Source organism: Chamaea fasciata, unplaced genomic scaffold (genome assembly GCF_029207755.1).
Source record: "Chamaea fasciata isolate MVZ Bird 193981 ecotype frontalis unplaced genomic scaffold, bChaFas1.0.hap1 SCAF_6, whole genome shotgun sequence".
Lineage (NCBI taxonomy): Eukaryota > Metazoa > Chordata > Aves > Passeriformes > Sylviidae > Chamaea > Chamaea fasciata.
In genome coordinates this window covers 12,993,237-13,013,416 of record NW_027094091.1, presented here as the reverse complement: position 1 = coordinate 13,013,416, position 20,180 = coordinate 12,993,237, and the positions used below count along the sequence as shown (strand labels likewise).

The 20,180-nt window shown below is 38.4% G+C and overlaps 1 protein-coding gene across 2 annotated transcripts in view; it reads left to right on the top strand.

Moving 5' to 3' along the window:
* The window catches only part of SLC2A9 (solute carrier family 2 member 9), an 80,172-nt gene that overhangs the window by 6,795 nt on the left and 53,197 nt on the right, over nt 1-20,180 (top strand). For both annotated transcript variants that reach the window (XM_066185459.1, XM_066185460.1), the window contains exons 3-5: nt 1,712-1,872; nt 5,684-5,808; nt 6,932-7,077. In XM_066185459.1, coding sequence (XP_066041556.1) covers nt 1,712-1,872; nt 5,684-5,808; nt 6,932-7,077 — 432 coding nt within the window. The remainder of the gene's footprint in view (nt 1-1,711; nt 1,873-5,683; nt 5,809-6,931; nt 7,078-20,180) is intronic.

Genomic DNA, 20,180 nt, shown 5'->3' with positions numbered 1-20,180 from the left:
TGTGCAACCAGCAAAGTCCCTGCTACTTTCTGCTTTGTAGCCCTTGCCCTCTTCCTGCAGGAGGCTGCAGCTCTCAGTTCCTATGGCACAAACATTCAGCCTGCTGTGACAGCTGGTTCAGTAGTTGTCACTGTGTGTGAGTACCCTCTGTAACTATGGGTAAGACAAGGAAAATATTTCTCTTGTTTTTAAAATATACCCATTGGATTCATATATATATAACTTCGTATTTTCCTTATATTCCTCTTCTCTTTCTCATCCCAGCACTACTATCATAATGAACAGAGACAGTTGAGAAAATAAGATACTTATATCAGTCAGCCACCATTTTTTGTAGGCTTTGTTTGTGGGCTAAAATTTTTGTATACGAGTTTATGTCTTTCGTGTTCTTGAGACACCCGACTAAAACCCCAAAAAGCTTTTACTCAGAATTCAATGGATTCAAATCCAGGGGATTTGTTCAGCCAGGTTTGTTTTGTTTCATGTGCATCTCCTGAAAACCTGTTTTATTAGCTTCCTATTTCTTGGTGATGGGAGTCCAGAGAGAAGTGCTAGTACATGTCAGAACATCCATCTTTCTGTTACTAGTGAGTGTTTTAGTCGGTACTTTCTTTTCTTGAATATTCACAGTTATTTGATGTCTCCTTGTAAATAACTAAGCTATGCTCAGAAAATTAGTCATAACACAAGGGGAGTGTAATTTACATGCTATATTTGACCATTAACATTAACAAGAAATGCTAATAGTGTTCTAAAAGTGTTTTCTCTTAGTATTCATTACTATCAGAAATTAATTTCAAATAGACAAGAAGATGTCTGAATCTAAATATAATCTGAGTACTGGTGTTAAAGAACTAAGGTGTTACTACTTGATTTAATGGCAAATCCATTTGGAATCTTACTGTGAGACTTCTAAATTATTCAAGTATCAAATTGACTTTTTTACTTTTTTTTTTTTTTATTATTTTTTAAATTATTTTTATTTTTTCCCCATTCTGTTTAGAAACATTTAAGATAGGATGGGAGAAATAACCCTGTTCTCTTTTTAATTCAGGGCACAAGGAGTTTGCTAGAAATTTGATAGATGGAAGACAGGAAATTGTATACTCTACCTTCACGTTTCTTAGGTATTTTACAGATGGAGAGGTGATGATTCAAACTAAAAGCCCTCAAAGAGAATATTTCATGTGTCCAAGGCCAGACTTTAGGTACAGTTTGAAGCTCCTGCTTTGAACAGGGAAGATATAGTGGCTTATTATGCTGAGTTTTGTCCCAGGATAATCTAGGAGCTGTTGCATTCCAAAGAAAATCAGAGAAGAAACTGAGGAGAAGTGCCAAGATTAAACTTTTGATAATGTAGAGTTTAAGGGCTTTTCCCAAGTGTGTTGTGCCCTTCTGCTGTAGTGACTGCAGCTTCCTGGTACTGTATCCTCGCCAGAGCATCAGACACCACGGTGGCATTTCCTTGGTTTTGAAATAGGAGCAGCATGAAAACAAGGAAGTTTGATTAAATAGAAAGTAAATAAGTGATGTCTCTGCAGGCAATACAGAGACAATGTTAAAATGCTGTCCTGGAGCTATAATTCCTGCAAGAAAGCTGCTGGGGGTTTTCTGGGTTTTTAATTCTGTTTCTTTCAGTTGTATTCCTATAGTGTGATTTTTTTTATTTTTATTTTTTTTGGTACATATTTTATTGTGTATTTTCTTTCAGTATATTAAGAAGTTTTACAATGAAACCTGGGAGAGGAGATATGGCTTCTCGGTGGATGAAGGCACACTGACACTCCTCTGGTCCATAACTGTCTCAATTTTTGCCATCGGTGGCCTTGTGGGTGCCATTATTGTTACCCCAATTGTGAAGTTCTTTGGAAGGTAAGTGTTTTGGAAAACTTCAATTTTCTAAAGTAGTTTCTCACTCAGTCTCTCTAGAAAGTTTTACTAAAAACAAACAAACAAAAAAAAATCTTTAGATTTGGAAAACTTACTGAGCATCATTTGAGTCACAGAAGCTATTTGGTCTGAATGGGCAGTGGGTTGAGATGTCAATGAGTGTGACTTGTCAAGTGTGCCAAAGGAAAATACCATGAACCAGAAATTATTTCACAAAGGACTGGCAGAATCTTGTTTCATGAGTCTACTGAGTATCTTGTTGTAAACAAACAAAGCTATCAACAAATCTCATTTACTTTATAACAGCATTTGCTGTCATATGGTAATAGAAATTTACTCTTTTTGCAATCCTTGTGTCAAAATACAGTTTGAAGAACTGGACTAGGATGAAGTTCATGTATGGCCTTCCCCAAGAAGGGGGTATGCCATCCATTCTGAATAACGCAGTATTTGACCAAGTCTTGACCATAGAGAATATGAATCTTTAAGGAATGTTTGTGTTGGTTTGTGTTTGCATTTTTGCTGCAGGTACTAACTAGGTATTTCTGTCAAAGCTTTGTGTTATACAATCTTTCAAATAGATTTTAAAGGTAATTTATAATTTTCCTATATTTAGAAGGACATGGGAAAAAAACCCCACTACTGTAGCATTCATTATAACGCTGATTTGGATTTTTCTTAATTGTAAATTCAATATTATTTGATATCTTTTAGCCAGTTAAATCACAGGAGAACATCATCATGGAGACTCAAATATAAGCGTAAACCTCCAGTGTTCTTACTTTCCTGTTTTACATTTTGACTATTTCCATTAGATTCTACTTTCCCAGGTCTATTTTTCATTCTCCCAATTTGTCTATATGCCATTTCTCATCTCAAAGAGTGTATTTTCAGGTTCTTCCATTTCATGTTTACAGCAAGCCAGTACTCTTAGCTGTTATCCATTCTTCAGGAATTTATTTTTTCACTTCAGTTCTCGATTTTCAATTTTAAAATATTTTCCATATTTACATTATTTATTTTTTTTAGGTTTTCGATTTCTTCTGCCAAATCATACATTTGGCTTTAACATACTTGTTAGAAATACAAAACTGTGCCTGTCTCAGACTGATTAATTCTCAGAATATTAAAATAAAGTGAAGTAAAAATGGGTTCACAGAAGGCTAGAGTTTTCAGTGAAGAGTAGAACAGCTGTGTGTGAGGGTTTGTTAAAATGGTGGCTGATGTCTGTCATAGATACAACACTTCTATTGAAGCTGCTCAGGTTTCCAGGGCAGACTTTTACACTTGCAGACTCTGCTCCTGTTTATTATGTTTGTCTCCACTGAGCCATGAAAGCAGCCCTGTTACAGACACAGTGGATGAGTACTGGAGCAGAGATGGGAAGGGGCTGTGTGAATAAAGGCTGCTCACCAAAGAGTGGTTCTGGAGTTTGCTGCTCACACTGCAGAGTGTTTCTCTGGTCTAGGAACCCAGACTGACATGTCATTATGGTAACTGAGGAGCACACAGTGAAATGTTGACAGAACAATAAAATACTGTGCTGTTAAATTGCTCAAGTAAGTGTAGGTTGGAGGGTTGTATGTATGATGAAGCTGAGCTCCATTTACACTGACACAGAATAATGAGCTAAGGCGGATTAAAAGCTCTAGTCAGAAATAATGTATGACTTTAAAAGAACAATTTTGAATCATATTGCTGTAAGGTTAAAAACATAAATTCCAAGTTACTGGATTCCTAGGCCCTATTTACTTCAAGAGACATGTAGAGTAATTTTTTGAAATGGAACCTTCATCCACATAAACATAATTCCCAAGTTCAGATTTGACTTTGACACTTTGTAACTTAAATTCTCCTCTTCTAATGAGGAGGGTCTGCTGTTGTTGATCCTGAGCACCCAGATCAGTATGCTCAAGGGGTTGTTTAGGTCACTCACTTCTAGGGAGACATTTTAGGGTAAGCATCACAACAGGCCCCTCTCCTTCTTCTTGGTACCACAACCAGCGGTCACACTCAGTGCCTTCAGTGAGAGAAAGGACAGTGCAAGGGGTCATGGTCAGTGTGCAGCAACTTCTCTGTGCCGTTCCTTGCTCCTCACTCCTCCTGTGCTCCAGCGTGGGCCCCTATGGACCACAGCCCCTCTGGGGATGTCCCTGCCCAGGTCTCTCTCTCCTCTCCTCTTCTCCCCTGACCTTGTTACAGCCTCACTTCATCTCCCCACAGAAACCACCCCTGCAGCCCCAACCCCTCCAAAATCTTACCACAGACACTCCTTTCCATAGCAACACCCTAATAGAGTGTTCTCCTGTTTTCACTTCCTTTTCAGCCTGCCAAAGTCTGTTTCGATTGTGCTTAGTTAGGCTGTGCTTTTCTCTTCTCAGCTGCATACTACAAAGGATTGCTGGCCAACGTTTTCTCAAAAAATATGTATTTTATAGTTTTTATTTAAATTGAAGGAGAAAAGAGCAAGGTTTTCAGATGAATGTATAGGACTTGTTTGACCTGAATGAACATTTTCTTTCCATTTTTGTCATTATTCGTATCGCTTCATTCATCTCAGAGTGTATATCCATGTGAAAAATCTATTCCAAATAGTAGAGTCATATAGTCACACTCAGTAGTCACTCTGACGGTTGTGTTGTATAGACTTTAAATTAATTCTATCTCATTTTTCAATCTTCAAGCCAAGTTATTCATTCAGTGTTCAAAACTCACTAGAAAGCAGGAAGAGTAATTAAAAATACAAGTGTTAAAAATATCTCCTTTCAAAAATATATGCATCTGTTGTGAGAATTTGGGTGAGTTTTTCAATGGGTATGAAATTTCCAGTTGATGCTTATAGGTTGAAAAAAATTAGAACTGGTAGGACTGTTTGTCACCTGCTCTAGAAAGGAAAGGGGTAGACAGCCTTCCTGGTCACTCCTCTTCTTTTTAATTAGTCCCTGAAACTTGAGCAGAAAGTTCTGAAAGATGAAAACTAACAAGACTTAAGCTGTTGGCAAATGAGAAATTTAGATGTTTTGAAAATTTTTAAATATATTTTTGTGATTTTTGTTTATACTTTTTAATAAAGTAATAATTTATAATAACAATATATAATAATAAAGAGTATTTCTTTTATTTGAAAAAAACCTTAGTGTTTTTGTCTATTCTGTTATAGAATGAAATAATTTTAAAAGTGGGGAAGAATTATGTAAACCTGTATTTTGGTTAATTCCAATAATTTTTAGGAAAGGGTTGATCTTTGTTACTTGAATAAGCCCTAATGTTTTTCCTAACTCTACAAGTAGGAAGTAATTTTCCTCAATGTATGGTTTTAATATTGAGAATTTAGGGATGAATTATGATGACATAGATGACGTCACAGTTGGGAAGTTCTTAAAGTGTCAAAAACTCTATGTAACATTAAAGTGCTTGTAGTTATATCAGCTTGTTGTTATTTAAGGTATCTTCTTTGGGTTGTCCATACAGACATCTATCCAGAGTATGCTTATTTATATTCACGTGCACAGCCTCAGGCCTGGCACTTGGGTTTTTAGGAGGCATAAGTTGTCTCCTTGCTGTGCTTTTTAAGTACAGCTATTTAGTTTTATTTTAAACTGTGGTACAGGTTTGAAACTGTATCCACATGGGTATAGTGCTGTGTTTCGGAACTCTACACATCTGAGAGACAGTGTTTGTTAGGCACTTTTTATTTATAGATATTTAAGAATAATGGCTTATTGTGCTTCTAATATAACAGGATATAGCTGCCATGATGCTGTTTTCTACCTAAACCATCTTTGCCTTTTAGGAAATGCACATTGGTGCTCAATAATGTGTTTGCAGTGGCAGCTGCGTTGTTGATGTCCCTGTCCTTGCTGGCAGGGTCGTTTGAAATGCTCATCCTGGGCCGCATTATCATGGGTGTTGATGCAGGTAAGCTTTGGTCACCTCCACATGCCTGAAATGCTTGTGCCATCCACACACTCCTCTTCCCCCGTTAGAATTTGTTTTCCATCAAAGAGATATTCCAGGGGCTAACTGGAGCCACACTGATTTCACTGGGACAAAATGGCACACTAAGGGCTGGAGGATCTGGTGTTTGGAGGAGACACTGAAATAGACGCTCACCACTGCTGACAATGCTGATTGTTTCCCAACCTTTCCTCTTCCAGCCATTGTAGACTGTGTTTGTTTCTATGCCATGAAAATCCCTTGACTAGGACAGTGTATTCTGTTTATTAACACTGCTTTTTGCTGTGTTTAGGAGGTTTTGGATCCCATGCTAATACCTGCAGGAGTAGGGAAGGTTTCATACCTCAGCAATTGTTCCTAGAAATTTGGTCTTCCCAGTCTGAAAGTAAATCATGGAGGCACTGCAGAACCAGAATAATCTTGCAGCTAGAAGGAAGGGTTTCTGCTATTTTTTATCTCAGATTACCATCAAGCAACCAAATTTCTGCAGCTGTGTAGACATTTCCATTGTACTGACCAGGGTCCTGTGTTTGTTTGTTCTGTTCCTGGCTTTAAGCAGCATTCCAACTCCTATTTTATGCCTATTGTGAAGAGTTCGTTGCAGCTAAAAGCCTGTATTGAGAGGAACATCTACTAATACTGTTTACAGTAAAAATACTTCATCTGACAATGCCTGCTTTGTCTGACTGATGCACTGAGCTTGTTTTCCCTTACCTGCACCAGTGTTAACATGATTTTGCTTGCTTTGGGATGAGCAAATTTAAAACATAAAATCTGCTCTCCCACAGATTCTCATCTCTGAGTAACCTTTGGTGCTCCACATCATAAAGCAGCCTACGCACATCGCTGTAGATCTGTAACAGATAATCAATCCCATAGTTATTAAATGGTGTGAGAGTAATTAGACATACAGGGAAAATAATTCATGTTATATATGGATAGATATAATTCTGTTCCTTGCATGTTTTTATGCCACCCTTGTGAGCAGATTATCACTCAGGCTCCTCTCAAAAGAAATTTGTTGCATACATGGCATAATAAAAATGTTTTGACTTAATATATGGGTTTTGCTCTTCCTTTGTAGGCATTTCCTTAAGTGCCCTCCCCATGTATTTGAGTGAAATATCTCCTAAGGAAATCCGTGGTTCATTGGGTCAGGTCACAGCGATTTTCATTTGTATTGGTGTTTTCACTGGTCAAGTTTTGGGGCTGCCAGAAATATTTGGGCAAGTAAGTACTTAACAGACCTCTTCCATCAAAGAACACAAGCATGCTCTAAGTGTTTTCATATTTTGACTGGATTCTTTACAAAAGTGGGAAACAGAAATATTTCTTTCTTGTTTTGAAGCACTTTGAAAAGTAGTTTCCTCCATGTCTTCTAAAAGCATGTATTAAAGGCTTGACTCAGTTTGGTAGATGTGGCCAGCAGTTCCAACAGCTTGAGTGGCTTGTATGTGTCCATATGCAGATCTTCCTCTCCCCTTTTCTTGATGTACATCTATTTTTGCTAGTTTTCAGTTTCTTTGGGCACCATGGAAATGCTTAAGAGTTTTTATACTTTTGATCTCTAATTTTTTCAATGTGAGATAGAGCTGAAAAAGGCTTGGTTAGAGTTATTATGAGAACCTGAATAGGAAGACTCTTGCTTGGTGATTAGTGTTCCTTTTAGTAGAATCCTTACTTGTTCTGCTTTTAGATTAAGTGATAGAAGAGCAGAGTTAACACACACTTTCATGGAAAGATCATCTATTCAGGTAAGAGGTTGTCTTGCTGTCGTAGGCTGAGATTAACTTGATGGCCACTGGATGTCATCATTACTCTGAATAAATGAACTCAACTTTTGTTCAGGCTGGCAATTAAAAATACAGAAGCGCAAAATAGGTAAGGTTGGAAGGAACCAGAGTGGTCATCTGACCAACCAAAGGCTTTCCATTCACAGCTGAATCTTCAAGGCACTGTAGAGAAAAGGTATGCAGCAAGCCTCTCACAGTGAAACTTGAACACAGAAACCCTTCTGACAGCCAGAAAAAGTAGCAAGGAGTTGGAAAGTGAGAGGAGCTTGTCCTTCTCTGTCCATCCAAAGGCAACTCCTTTGTAAATACATGATACCATCATCCCTGACACTTTTATTTTTGCCTGACCAACTTTCTTATTCTGCCCTTTTATTCTGTTTGGCTCTCCTGAAGGCAAATTATTTTATTCAGTTTACCCTTTATTGAAGGATAGATTTGTCCCCTGCCTGTCCAAAGCAACAGATTATAGGAAATAAATTAAAATGGCTTTGATTGTGTGGCTTCTACAGATGTCCCTTCTCTTGCCTTGGAAGCAGGTCTCTTACAAATGAGTCTATGAAATTTCTAGAAGCCAATATTGCTTAGAATATGGCAGCCTTTACATAGCAGGAGTTTTTGGGTTTTTTTTTAATTTGGATTTTTGAAAGATGCATACACTTAAAGGTGAAGTGTCATGCAAATTCTTATTCCTTGATTTCAGCTCATTCTTGCTGGTTTTGTTTCTCTTCTTGCTTTCCTTTCATCGCCATTGTTGCCACTACCAAATGATGATGGTAGTGTTTCTGCTTCTACAACCTGCTTTAGTGTGAAGTTAATTAATATCACACCATGAAAGACAGACACTAATTTATGTAAGAAGAAATATGCTTTATCTGTAGCATTAGTTTTTTTCAAGATGGGTGACATCAGCATATAAAAGAAGTAAAGTTTTGGCTGATGTGGATTACAATATTTCCAGCCAATTTATTGGAGGCAGTTTGAATATTCTAGTTGGATATGTGGGCAGATGTTTTTCTCTTAATTTCTCTTGGTTTCAGTCAAGCCAGAATGTTTTTCTCTAGATTTGTGGGGTTCCCATTGAAACTCCTTCAGTGGGAGGTAGTTTTTATTTCGCTGCTCTGTAGTTGTTTCTTTTTTATCAGAACTTGTTGTAAATAATGCTAGTTACAAATACTTCTGTCATAGTTTCCTAAGTTCTCGGCTGAGATCTGTCATGTGTCTATTACTTGTAAATTGAGCAAATATCTAAGAGGTTATTAACCATAGTATCTGAGCATTGATGGTTTTGAAGAAAGGAGGGACAAAAACAGAGATGAGTGTCTTGCTGGAAGAGACTCTTTGAAAAAGGGATGCACATGAGGAGAGTTGTCAGCATGGCTGAGGTCCTTCTTGTAAGAGGAGGTAACAGCAACATTGCTTGTTCGGCCAAGTAAACAAAGGAAACGGAGAGGAACTGACTGCACCTTGTTAACATGAGAAAGATGGAATAGAGTGGCTTAATCTCAAAGACAATATTGCTACAAGAATGATTTTTTTTATAAATATTGTGTGAATAATTACACCCTGAAATTCATCAGAGTGATTTTTGGAACAGACTCCCGGCTGAAGTAGCTTGAGCAGAAAATTTAAATTTTAAATTGGAGCTTGATGCATTTATGTGAATTATATGAGGTTGTTGCCTTCAGTGGTTCTGTAAAAGTCTCTCCACAGAAAAGGAAAGTGTTTTTATTGGCTGTGGGGCATAGTGTTAACAAGCATTTGTTAACAACCTAAGTGATGATTTCCTGTTATCAAATGCAAAAGTGTCCCTTTAAATGTGAATTTGTGATAAAAATAGCTCTAAAGCAATGAGTATTACTTGGGGCAATTCAAAAGTCCTTAATGCTTTTTGTATCAAGTAGGTTAAATAGCCCTAAATAGATGTTTTAGCAATGTTTTGTTTGTCGAGATTGGTGGGCAGCCTCGGGTGCAGTGCTGAGGGGCAGTGGTCAGCTCTGGCTGGGTTATTGGTTTAAGGCTGGTTGGCTGTTTCCTATTCCTCCAGTTTTCCTAAGCTTTCTACTGGAAATGCTGAAGATTGACAATCTTCTCATTTCCTTGTAATACCTTTTCATGTCAGTTCTGTCAACTTATTCTCATTATTCTTTTGATCAATTATTATTTATTCCTTAGTCCCTTTCTGCTTCTTTTTTTTTTTTCCCACCACCTACTAGACTGTGCTTCCTTTTCCTCCCCCCATCACTTGGGATCTTTGTGTTTCAGGTTAAACTTCAGCTCCTCTAGTAACACAAGCTCTTTAATCTTTCTCACTCTGTAAGCCATTCTCTCGAATAATTCTTGATTTAAGTTTGAACCTAGGAGAAAAAGATTATACAGCTAACCTAGACGAAATGATACTTTAAAAAATAGAATTGTATTAAATATTCCCTATTTTTCCTGGAAATGTTTTGTCTGAAGTATTGCAGAAATGCATTTAATTCTTTTCTGTGTCCTGAAATATTAACATGAACTGGACAAATATGACTATATCCAATTTTTGAATTATAGTATAAAAGAGAAAATGCAACTAAAAATTTACAGTCTAATGAAGATGGTAACATCTAAATACAGGCAGGTTTTTTGATTTTGATTATATAGAATTTTATCGTATTTGTCTCCAAAGGTACTGATTTTAGGATGTGTTTCTTCAGTATGCAGTAATTACCAAGAGTGATTTTTTGTTGGAGAAGAGCTGCAGTTGTGACAACAGTCCTCTGCTGTGGTGACTTGATAATCTTATTTGCTTCCCACAGTCGTAATTGCCTCCCATCCAACAAATCTCAGCAATGCTTTCTATTTAAGATTCTAATTCTTATAGGTCATAACCTGTGAGAAAACCTATCTGCAATGTCTCCACTGAGGTTTGGAAAATTCCACCATGGTAAAGTGGGCTGGTGATCACACTACAGAGTACAATTACTTCATGTGCTGGTGCCACCACCCCAACTGCTGAGAGCCCTGTGCTTATTTTCACATGCTGGCATCCTGTGTTCTGTAAGTCAGAGCCCTTAATTCTTCAGGAAGCCATGGCATCTGTACATGACAACTTGGTGCAGGCCCACAGATGCGCAATGATGTTATCTGCTGTAATGTGGGCACTGAATTATTGCTACTGGCTACAGGATTATTTAATTCAGATCATTTTTGTTGTACAGCATGTGCAATTTTCCATATATCTGACTGAAGGAAAAAAACAGGTAATAAGATAAGGACAAACTATCTTAGACCTGTCACTTCTTCAAACACTGCCCTTCAGGTATTTCCGTTCTCTCTGTTCCTGTGATTCTGCAGTTGAATCACCCAGCCTATTTTTCCTGACAGAATGTTCCTGCAAAGCAAAGGCCAGTGCACTGTCAACTTCGTTTTTGAAAGTTCAAATTTGCACTTACTCTCTTGGGGGAATATTGTCTGGCCTGATTCTGGCATATTCCATGTAACTTTAGGTATCTCTCTAGCTAACTCATCTAGTTCCTCCTGCATGGAATGTCCTGCTCCACGGGTTTTCCTTAGCATGCTAACATCTTCTGAACATTTTAAACCATCAGACTGCCTATTCTATGGCTTCATTTTGTTTAATGAAGTTTTAATCATCCCTTAAATCATAGATGATTTAGTTTCTGAATGCATTTGTAGTGGTCATAGTGTTCTTATTTTCAGTTTGAGCTTCAGTATCTCTTTCATCTCTGTATCAATATGAGAGAGAAAAAAAATGTGTTTCACAGTGTGTATATTTTTTCAGGGCAGGTAAAGCTGAACCAGTTGCCATTGCCATGCTTTCCTCAGCCCTCTGCTCTGAGCCCCTTTTCCTGTGTGTGGTGTGTTAGGCTCTGCCAAGCTGCAGTTGTTTTCCCTGGAGCTGGCCCTGGTGGCTGGCCAGCTCTGACTGCTTCTCTGACTGAACAGCTGCTTGCCAGTGGTGCATCAATGAGCAAATAGAAGTGTTTTGTTTGGTTGTTTACTTCAGCAACCCTCCTCTATAAAATTCAAGTGTTTCTAGGTCATGCACCCAGGAGCTTGTCTAACTACGTGGTTGCATTTTTTCCTAGTGGATAGCATGTTACCCTAAAAACTTTGTTTGCATCCTAAGGGTCACCAGGGGACCTTTTTTTTTTCTGAATGAATCCTATTACTGTGTTAGTGTTTCAAGGGGGGAAAAATAGACTAAACAGAAAAAATGTAAAATTCCTGATGTGTCCATCTCTTGAATGTTGCAAGTAGAGTAGGTTTGGTCATTCTGTTTTAAAAAAAATGTATTCAAGCAGTACAAAGTACAGGAGTGAGCAGCAATGATCAGATTTGGGAAGCGTCTTCTTGAGGAGAAAAATCAGGGTTAAAGAGTTCCTCCGGGTAATCCCCTGCTGGGGAAACAAAGTGTAAGTGCACCAGAAACAAAGTGTACCAGAAAGGGTTTAGAATTTATCTTGAAGCAACATGCTGTCTTTTCTAGAGTCTTCTCAATCTTTCTTTAAAAGTATTTGGAATTTATTGCAAAACTCTTGTGTACATGGTTAGAGTTACAAACTTTATTAATTGGATGCTGTCTTTGTCATAGAAGACACATTAATTTGTCCAAGTACACTTTTTTGAGGACTTTTAGCAGCTTTAATGCATATTTGCTAGAGAATACCTGTTTTTAAAGAGGTATTTAGCTGGAAATAGATTTGTGACACATGATGATACTGGCCATACTGTCCTCCCCACAACTCATTATTTTAGCAAATAAATTATACTCCTGATATAAATATCAATATCAATTTCTGCAGCAAATTGAACTAAATCTGGAAAAGGACCAATGAGCTCCACAGACGCTGTACTATATGTCTAGTAAGGAAACATCTCTGTGATGAGTCCCTTTCAAGTTAGTTTTTTACACAAGTGAATCTTGCTGAGGAATAGTTGTGATAAAACTAAAAACTTCTGTAGATGCTGTGCTAAACTCTAATTTTCTTTACCAGAGCACTTAAAAATGATGTATTTGATGTGATAGATAACTGTGTATTTAGGAAAGTTTATATAGGAATTTTTCATTTTGCTCTACCAAGGCCTTTTGAAAGTACTCCTTCACTTGCACAAAAATAGACAGTGATGGAATAGGTTGTACAGCCTGTGCAGTTGAAGGCTGTTCTGAAAATGAGCTTTGATTTTACTTGTCAAAGCTTCATTTTCAGCTTGATTTTTCCTTTGTTTTTCTTTTTTTTTAACTGATCCTTCTTTCTAAGGCTCTTGACTCAGATTCAAGGATTCCTTAAAAGCTGTCAGTAAATTATAGATGAGTAGAGAAAGCAATTCCAAATCACTCTAGGGACCTGAAGTGTGCAGGTGGACACCAATGGCAAAGTGGTCTGTTGAAGATGCTCTTGAAATAAATCTGACACATCAGCATGATAACACAAAGTATGATCGACCATTTTCTTAATATTTTTCTGTGAGATCTTTTGTTCTGTGTGTTTATCTTCTCCTTGAGCCATGATAGTGACTATAGTTAAAGATAGTATTCTTTAAAATACAAGTGAGAATTTCAGAGTATAGAACAGAGAGCTCTTGTGGCAACAAGAGACAGGTGAACTCTTGAAGCTTATGCTGTCTACAGAATATAAAAAGGTGGTTTTACTTTCCATTAGAGTAGAACAAATGCCTGCACCAGTTTAGCATGTTCCAGGATCACTTGAAACCCTAAAGTGTCCTGTTTGTAATAATTTCAAACATCTGGCTACATAGAATAAAAAGTCCCATAACATCTTCACTCTGCCTAGTTATATTCTAAAAATACAGTGAATTGAGGCAAAGTCTAGTCGGGAAGCCAGTAACTGATGGTGTAGCCCAGAGTTCCAGTCCTGTTCAGTATCTTCATTAATGACTTGGATGATGGTGGAGCTGGTTTTATCTGTAGAAACATGCTGGTTTGTGGGGTTTATTCTAGTATATACATTGCTAGTTCTTAATGAGTTCTTAAGAGCAAAGATTAGTATAGGACTTGGGAAAAATAACATAGGAATTTTTCTCATCAGCTCTGGTTCCCAGTTGTGGGGGGGGGTGGGGGGTGGGAGGGGTGGTCAGGATTTGTCTAACTTTAGAGCAAGAGTTTGAGGAGGTGGTCTCATAGTGCTTCTAGATACCATTCCGCTATTGAGCCAGGCTTGCAAAAGGTGACTCCAAGTGGGTCCCTACCAGTTCACTGCTGAGTTTGTAGAACATTTCTTAAAAACACAGAAGCAAAACAGCTTTATATTTGTGTAGTAAAATGCAAAACTCTGAATGAAAACCTAGTCTTCCCTGAAGAGTGTTTTAAGACCTCTGCTAAGGATACAGGAGACACACTGCTGCTTATAAGTGGCTGCTCAAATCCTTTAGGGGATGATACCGCTAAGAATAACTCAGAGAAACACCCTTACAAAGAAAGGAATTACTGGAATGAAGGAATTTCAGGAAGGAATGAAAAGAGTAAAGAAAGAACAAAAGAACTAAAGAACGAGAAATGAAAGAACAAAAGAACGAAAGAAAGGCCAAAAGTGGTTCAGTGCTCATTCAGATAGTCACTAATTTCAGCAGGTGTTTGATATCTTGCACTTCCTGCAAACTGCTACCAACACACCAATTAAGAGCTGCTTGAGGCAGTGATTTTGAAGATGGCAATCCTTTTTCAAATATTCTCAGTTCTTTTCTTTTCTAGGAATGGCACATTTCCACCCTCTTTTCACAGCAACACATAAGGCATAAAGTTTCTTACTGCTGAAGCAGTTTCCAAGTCTTTTATCAAGACGAAAGCACTTCAATATCAGCTGTGGGTTGCTGATCAGGGACATGAGGGTCAACTCACCCAAAGGCTGGTTGATCCAGTCAAGGAAAGATGCTGTGCAGGCACCAGGCACGGCCCTGGTGGTGCTGATAAAAGTACAGAAACGCTGCCAGGACCCTCTGGGTTGTTGCATATTCATAGTTCAGTAGGACCCATGGGAAGAGGTCTACTCTGTTATACCAGCCCTGCTGGGGGAATATGGTATGTGTTGATGTATTTCTAATGGGGATATTAAGTGAGGTACTTTGTTTATATCTATTGTGGTTCAGCTGAGATTATGTATTTACTGGAGATTATAAATCAACTTATTATTGGTTCCCTGAGACAGACACAACGGTATTTATTCATCCCTTTTCAGTACAGAACTCATTAAGTAATGCATGGGAAAACAGCTGTGTGTCTTCATATTTGCAAATGAGTTTCAGTCCATTAAGGTTGTGCTGTGAGGCTTCAATTCCCAAAGTTTTAACAACATATGGTTGATGGGCCATATGTAATATTGAAATGTTGCAGTTTTGCATTTGGGAAGGAGAACATCTTACAGGAGAGGAGTTGTCTGAAAGTGGAAGTGTGGTTATGGAAACAAGAGTGCTATGAAGATAGATACATAATTTAGACTCAAAATGTACAAAAGACTTAATGTCAGAACATCTAATGTTGGACTGAAAGTTTATCATCAGTGAGGACTGCTACTCATAGATAGTGAAACAGTGCTCATCTTATTCTTGAGAAGTCTTCTATGTAGCTGTCTTCTGCTTAATTAGGTCAGTTGGAAAAGCAGTAGACAAGCTTTCCTGAAAAGAAACTGCTGGCAAAAGGGAAAAAATGGGAGGTATATTCTTGATCAGTATTTTGAGGAATTTTTTAATACTTGAAATAAATGTCAGATTTAAATGAATTGCACTTTGTTTCTTTAAAATCCAAACCAGATTTGTTGTCATTAAAAAAAATGTTAAGATTAAATATTCAACCATTTCAGTTGTTTTTAAAACAGCAAATGTGCTTTGGGTATTTTTATATTTATTTTTATCTTAACCTTGATATACCTTAGTCTAACTTTCATAACTTCAGTTTGGCAAAATATAATCACATAAAAAAAGATTTGCATCTAATGCATTTTCTAGATGCCCTGGAGCATTTTTCTTCATCTGCCACTGCAATCCCAAAAGGATGCAGGTCTCTGGAGTTCTATGTGTTGCATCTGCCATTCCCACAGGGACATCTGAGGTACACAAGGGCATCAGAATGATAGTGTGTTCTCATGTTTGAAAAACTGAGTCTTATCCTCCTCAATTATTTCACTTTACTATTTTTATATTTTGTTATTTATGGATGCTAACCTCAATCTAAATGTATCACTGAAAGGAAGTTCTGTCAGAAATTTTGCCTAGCTCCAGCATACCTCTAATATTTCTTCCTAAGGAAGCTCAAGTGCATATACTGGCTGCTGATAATAATCCCATGTGAAAGCTTTCCATTTCCCATTGCTTTTCTCTGAAACTTTTACCTCTCTTGGAGGTTGTCTTGGTTTGGGAAGACAGGTATCTGCTAGGTAATAAAAACAAACAACTGCAGTTTCTTTTGGGATGGAGAGTGTAAACTCTTTCTCTTTTACTCTCTTTTTTTCTTTTTTAATTATAAATTACAATTAGAGGTTCTAGGGCAAAGATTTGGGAAATAGGAATAGCAGTTCTTTACTAGTATGTATTACAAAGCAAACAAACACAAAAAAACCCGCCAAACAACCACAGCATTAATAACAAACGAAAACAGTACCAAGAACCTTGAGGGCTTTGTTTCACAAAACCCAGGGCAGTTTGGTTTCGGTGTCCCTGCAGGATCCTCAGAGCACCAAGCTGAAACAGTGGAAAAGTCCCGGGCTGGTAGCTGGGATGGCAGGGTGTCCCGGCAGGCAGGGGCAGGATGTCCCGGCAGCGCAGGGAGTGCAGGGTCACGCTGCAGCAAGAGGAGCAGCGCCCAAGAAGCCGAAGGTGAGGCAGGGCTGGCCCAGCTCCCGCGGGTGGCAGGGAAAACTCAGGATTCAGGCCGAGCTGGTGATAGTAGTTTTCTCAGGACTGGATCTCTTTGGCCACAGTGAAACTCTTCTAGCCAGCAACAGCCGTTCTCTTTCTCTCTGAACGCTGGAAAAAGAAGAGCCCGCAGCTGCCTCAGGCTCTGTCTTTTACCTGCATTATTTCTTCCTTCTAACTTTGTCTACTTCTTTGTTTCGGTTAAGTACTTACAAGTATCCAACACTTGGTCTCCTTGGTAACTTATGGGGAAAAATTTCTTTAGAGAAAGAAGGAACAAACTTAACCTTCATCAGAGGTGAATAAGAAATGAAGACAAATTATGCCATATAGGTGTGTAGTAAAAAGTTAGTTGCTACTCCAATAAAAAGTTGGATGAAAAACCATCTGGGGAACTTGTAACAGATACTTTAATTCTCCCTCTCAGTATGTACATGATCTAACATGCCATTTAGTGAAGAGAAAATCATGGAACTCAGACACCAGACACTTTCAAAGCTGTTTTAAGTTCTCATCCAAAGGACGTTTAACAAAAATCTCCTGCTGATTTCTGTGAATTTAACATCAGACTTGTACAGCTTTAAGTCTGGTGACTTTCTGTACTGATTATTACCTGGGAAGATACTGATACTTGAGTAATCTTCTTGTCAGAGCTATAGTTGTAGTAGTGACCTGTAAAAATACACATCTGGGTGCAGAATAGAGGTGAAATACACCTATTATTTGGGCTGCCTCTGCTTTAAACAGGAAGGTAAGCAATTTGTAACCCTGTTGTTGAAATACATTTTGACAAATTGGTTACAGAAATGGTCATGCAAAGAGAAAATTGTGTCCAGCAGGGATATAATTGTGAGATTAGCATCCTCTGCAGCCAGAGGAGGTTTAGAGCATTGTTTGGAGTGGTACAAGGAAGGTAAGAGGGAAGCAGTTGTTCTGCACCTTACTTGAGTAGCTGGTCTGAAGCCTGAGATGTAGCAGTTTCCTTTTTTTCAGCTGCCCCATGGTCGCCACCACTGTGCCATACCCTTGACTAAAGGAAGAAAAGACAGTTCTAATGCTAAGAAATTAGTTCCATCTCAGTGCTTTTTCAGTCCTTGGCCCCAGGCCAGCGTGGTTGTCCTTTACTTTGAGTGTTTTATGTGGTATGGTAGCAGATTAACAGAGAAATGCTGAACTTGTGCAGTATTCTGGGCTTTGTATGCCTAAGTAACTTTACCCAGTCGGTTCTGAGCAGGGATACAATTTTTTTTTATGGGGCAAATGGAATATTTCTGATATGCATTTTTTGTGCCAAGTCTCTGCAAGAAAGGACAAAAGTCAATTGCTTGAATATAAGCACATAGTATCATCTTGATGCCCTACGGTACTTTAGATGTCCCTGTGGGACTGGCAGACGTGACACAGAATATCACAGAGACCTGCATCCTTCTGTAGCTGCAGCAGGAGGCTGAAGCAAGCTGCTTCAGGGCATCTAAAAATTAGACTAGATGTAATTCTTTCTGTCTGTGTGTGTGATTATATTTTGCCAAACTAAAATTTTAAAAGTGCTCCTGCTTCCTATAGAACATGAAAAAGAGGAGACCACCAAATCACTATTTCCTGGGTATTTTCAATACCTTGCATTGGATGTCAGAGGCTTTTGTCTCTTTGTTCCCCACATACAAAATGGGTAAAATATGTCATTTTACATGAGGAAGTTATACAAAAAGGTCATTTTGGTTGATAAGTTGTTCAGCACTGTAGTAATCTTATCACAACCCCATCCCCAAGGAATTAATTCCAGGATTACTACTGAAATGGTGACTATTTAATAGACTGGTAAATGGACTTGCACACTGAGACATCACATTCATCCTGTGCACTGAATGCTAAAAAGTGGGAAAGAGTATTTATTTTGATACCGTCTCCTGCATGTTTCAAGCAGTACAGGTAGCCAAGCCCTTGACAGTTTTGTGAGGCAGCATGGTGGTTACAAACGGATTGCAGAGCAGGGCTGGGGAGTGCCCTGTGCTACCCCATGTCCAGCCTGAGCCTAGGAGAAAGTGTTTGGAGCATGGACATTTCTCTGTGGCTCTAGAATGAACAGGAGATAGGATGTGGGAAGCTTGCCCGGGAGCAGCTGGGGTCAGAATGCTCAGTGGGACGTGGGGATCTCCACAGCACAGAAACCCAAACTCTGGGCAGAGAGCAAACAAGGAGCCTGACTGTGCAGTAGTGGTTGATACTCAGTTGGGAATGGGGAGTGGGATATATTATTATTATCTATAGTCCAGATAATGCTTTTAAAATAAATACATAAATAAATAAAATCTGTTTATTAAACTGTTAGAGGAGAGGTTTAGCATAGATGTTAGGAAGAAATCCTTCACTATGAGTGTGGTGAGACACTGGACCAAACTGCCCAGAGATACTGTGGATGCCCCAGCCCTGGAAATGTTCAAGGACAGACTGGATGGGGCTCTGAGCAACCTGGGATAGTGGAAGGTGTCCCTGTCAATGGCAGGGGTTAGAACAAGAAAATCTTAGAGGTCCCCTCCAAACCATTCTATGTTTCTCTGTTTCTGTGAAATTATTTAGAGGGAAGGAGAGAGAGTGAAGCCTTTCGCAGTTACATATTTCCTTACTCAGTCTTTTTGATCCTGTTATCCATCTCATACTGGGATATTTAACTGGCCACACTAGATCTTTCAAAAAATGGGGGCCCATGTCCAGGGCACTTCTTCCCACCTCTGTTGCATGACCCCATTAACAATTCTATTTTCCCTTTAAAATTTATCTGTGTATATATTGTTAACTTGGTCTGTGTTGAGAGTGTCTTCACATTTTATCAAAATCTTCCTAGTTGCTGAGAACATTAAATGTAACTGGTGCTTAAATAGATTATTGAGTTTGATATGAATAGTTCAGCTGTCAGCAAGTGCCTATTGACATTTCCCCACGCCACCTTCTTTTCCACCTTTTGATGGTTACAGTAAGTTCCATTTTCTTCATTACAGCTGATGATTTTCTGACATGGCAACATTTTTCTTTACATTTTTTTCCAGTGCACCTGAATCTTGTCTCATTAGCAGCTAAATCCATGCCATGCTTTATCTCCCTCCCTTCAACCCAATCTTCTGTCTTTGCAGTTTTGCACTTTATTACATCAACCTTTGAATGAGTCTGTGGTTGTCAAACTTGCTCTACTGTTTAACTGTCTTTTGTAAATACATCAGAGCCAGGTTTTTCATGCTCCAGCCTAAGCAAATACCCATAATGTGACAGTTTAAAATGAAAATTTTACCATCTTGACATGTTATTTGTACCAGTTCTGAGTGGGTGATGAAATCAGGTCTCCTACAATTAAAACATTTAACGCTCTTTTAAGTTTTTCCTGAAATAAAATGGGATGTAGTTTTCATTTCTCCCAGCAAAGCCTGTGTGCTTCTCCTTACTGCTGACAATTGAGGTAAAGTGTTTTAGGTGTCTTCTAAGTCACCTACACTGCCTTTTGCCTTTAACTTACTACTGCTTCTGAGCACTGTCCCAATATATGTCCTGCTCCTTTCCTTCTTAAAGAGGTTATGAAACCCTTCTTCTCTTAATTCTCTTTATAGGGTCTAGTTCAGCCTGATTTCCAGCAATTTTAATGAATCCTTTAAACTTATATTAGTCCTACTATTTCTTTTCTGTGGT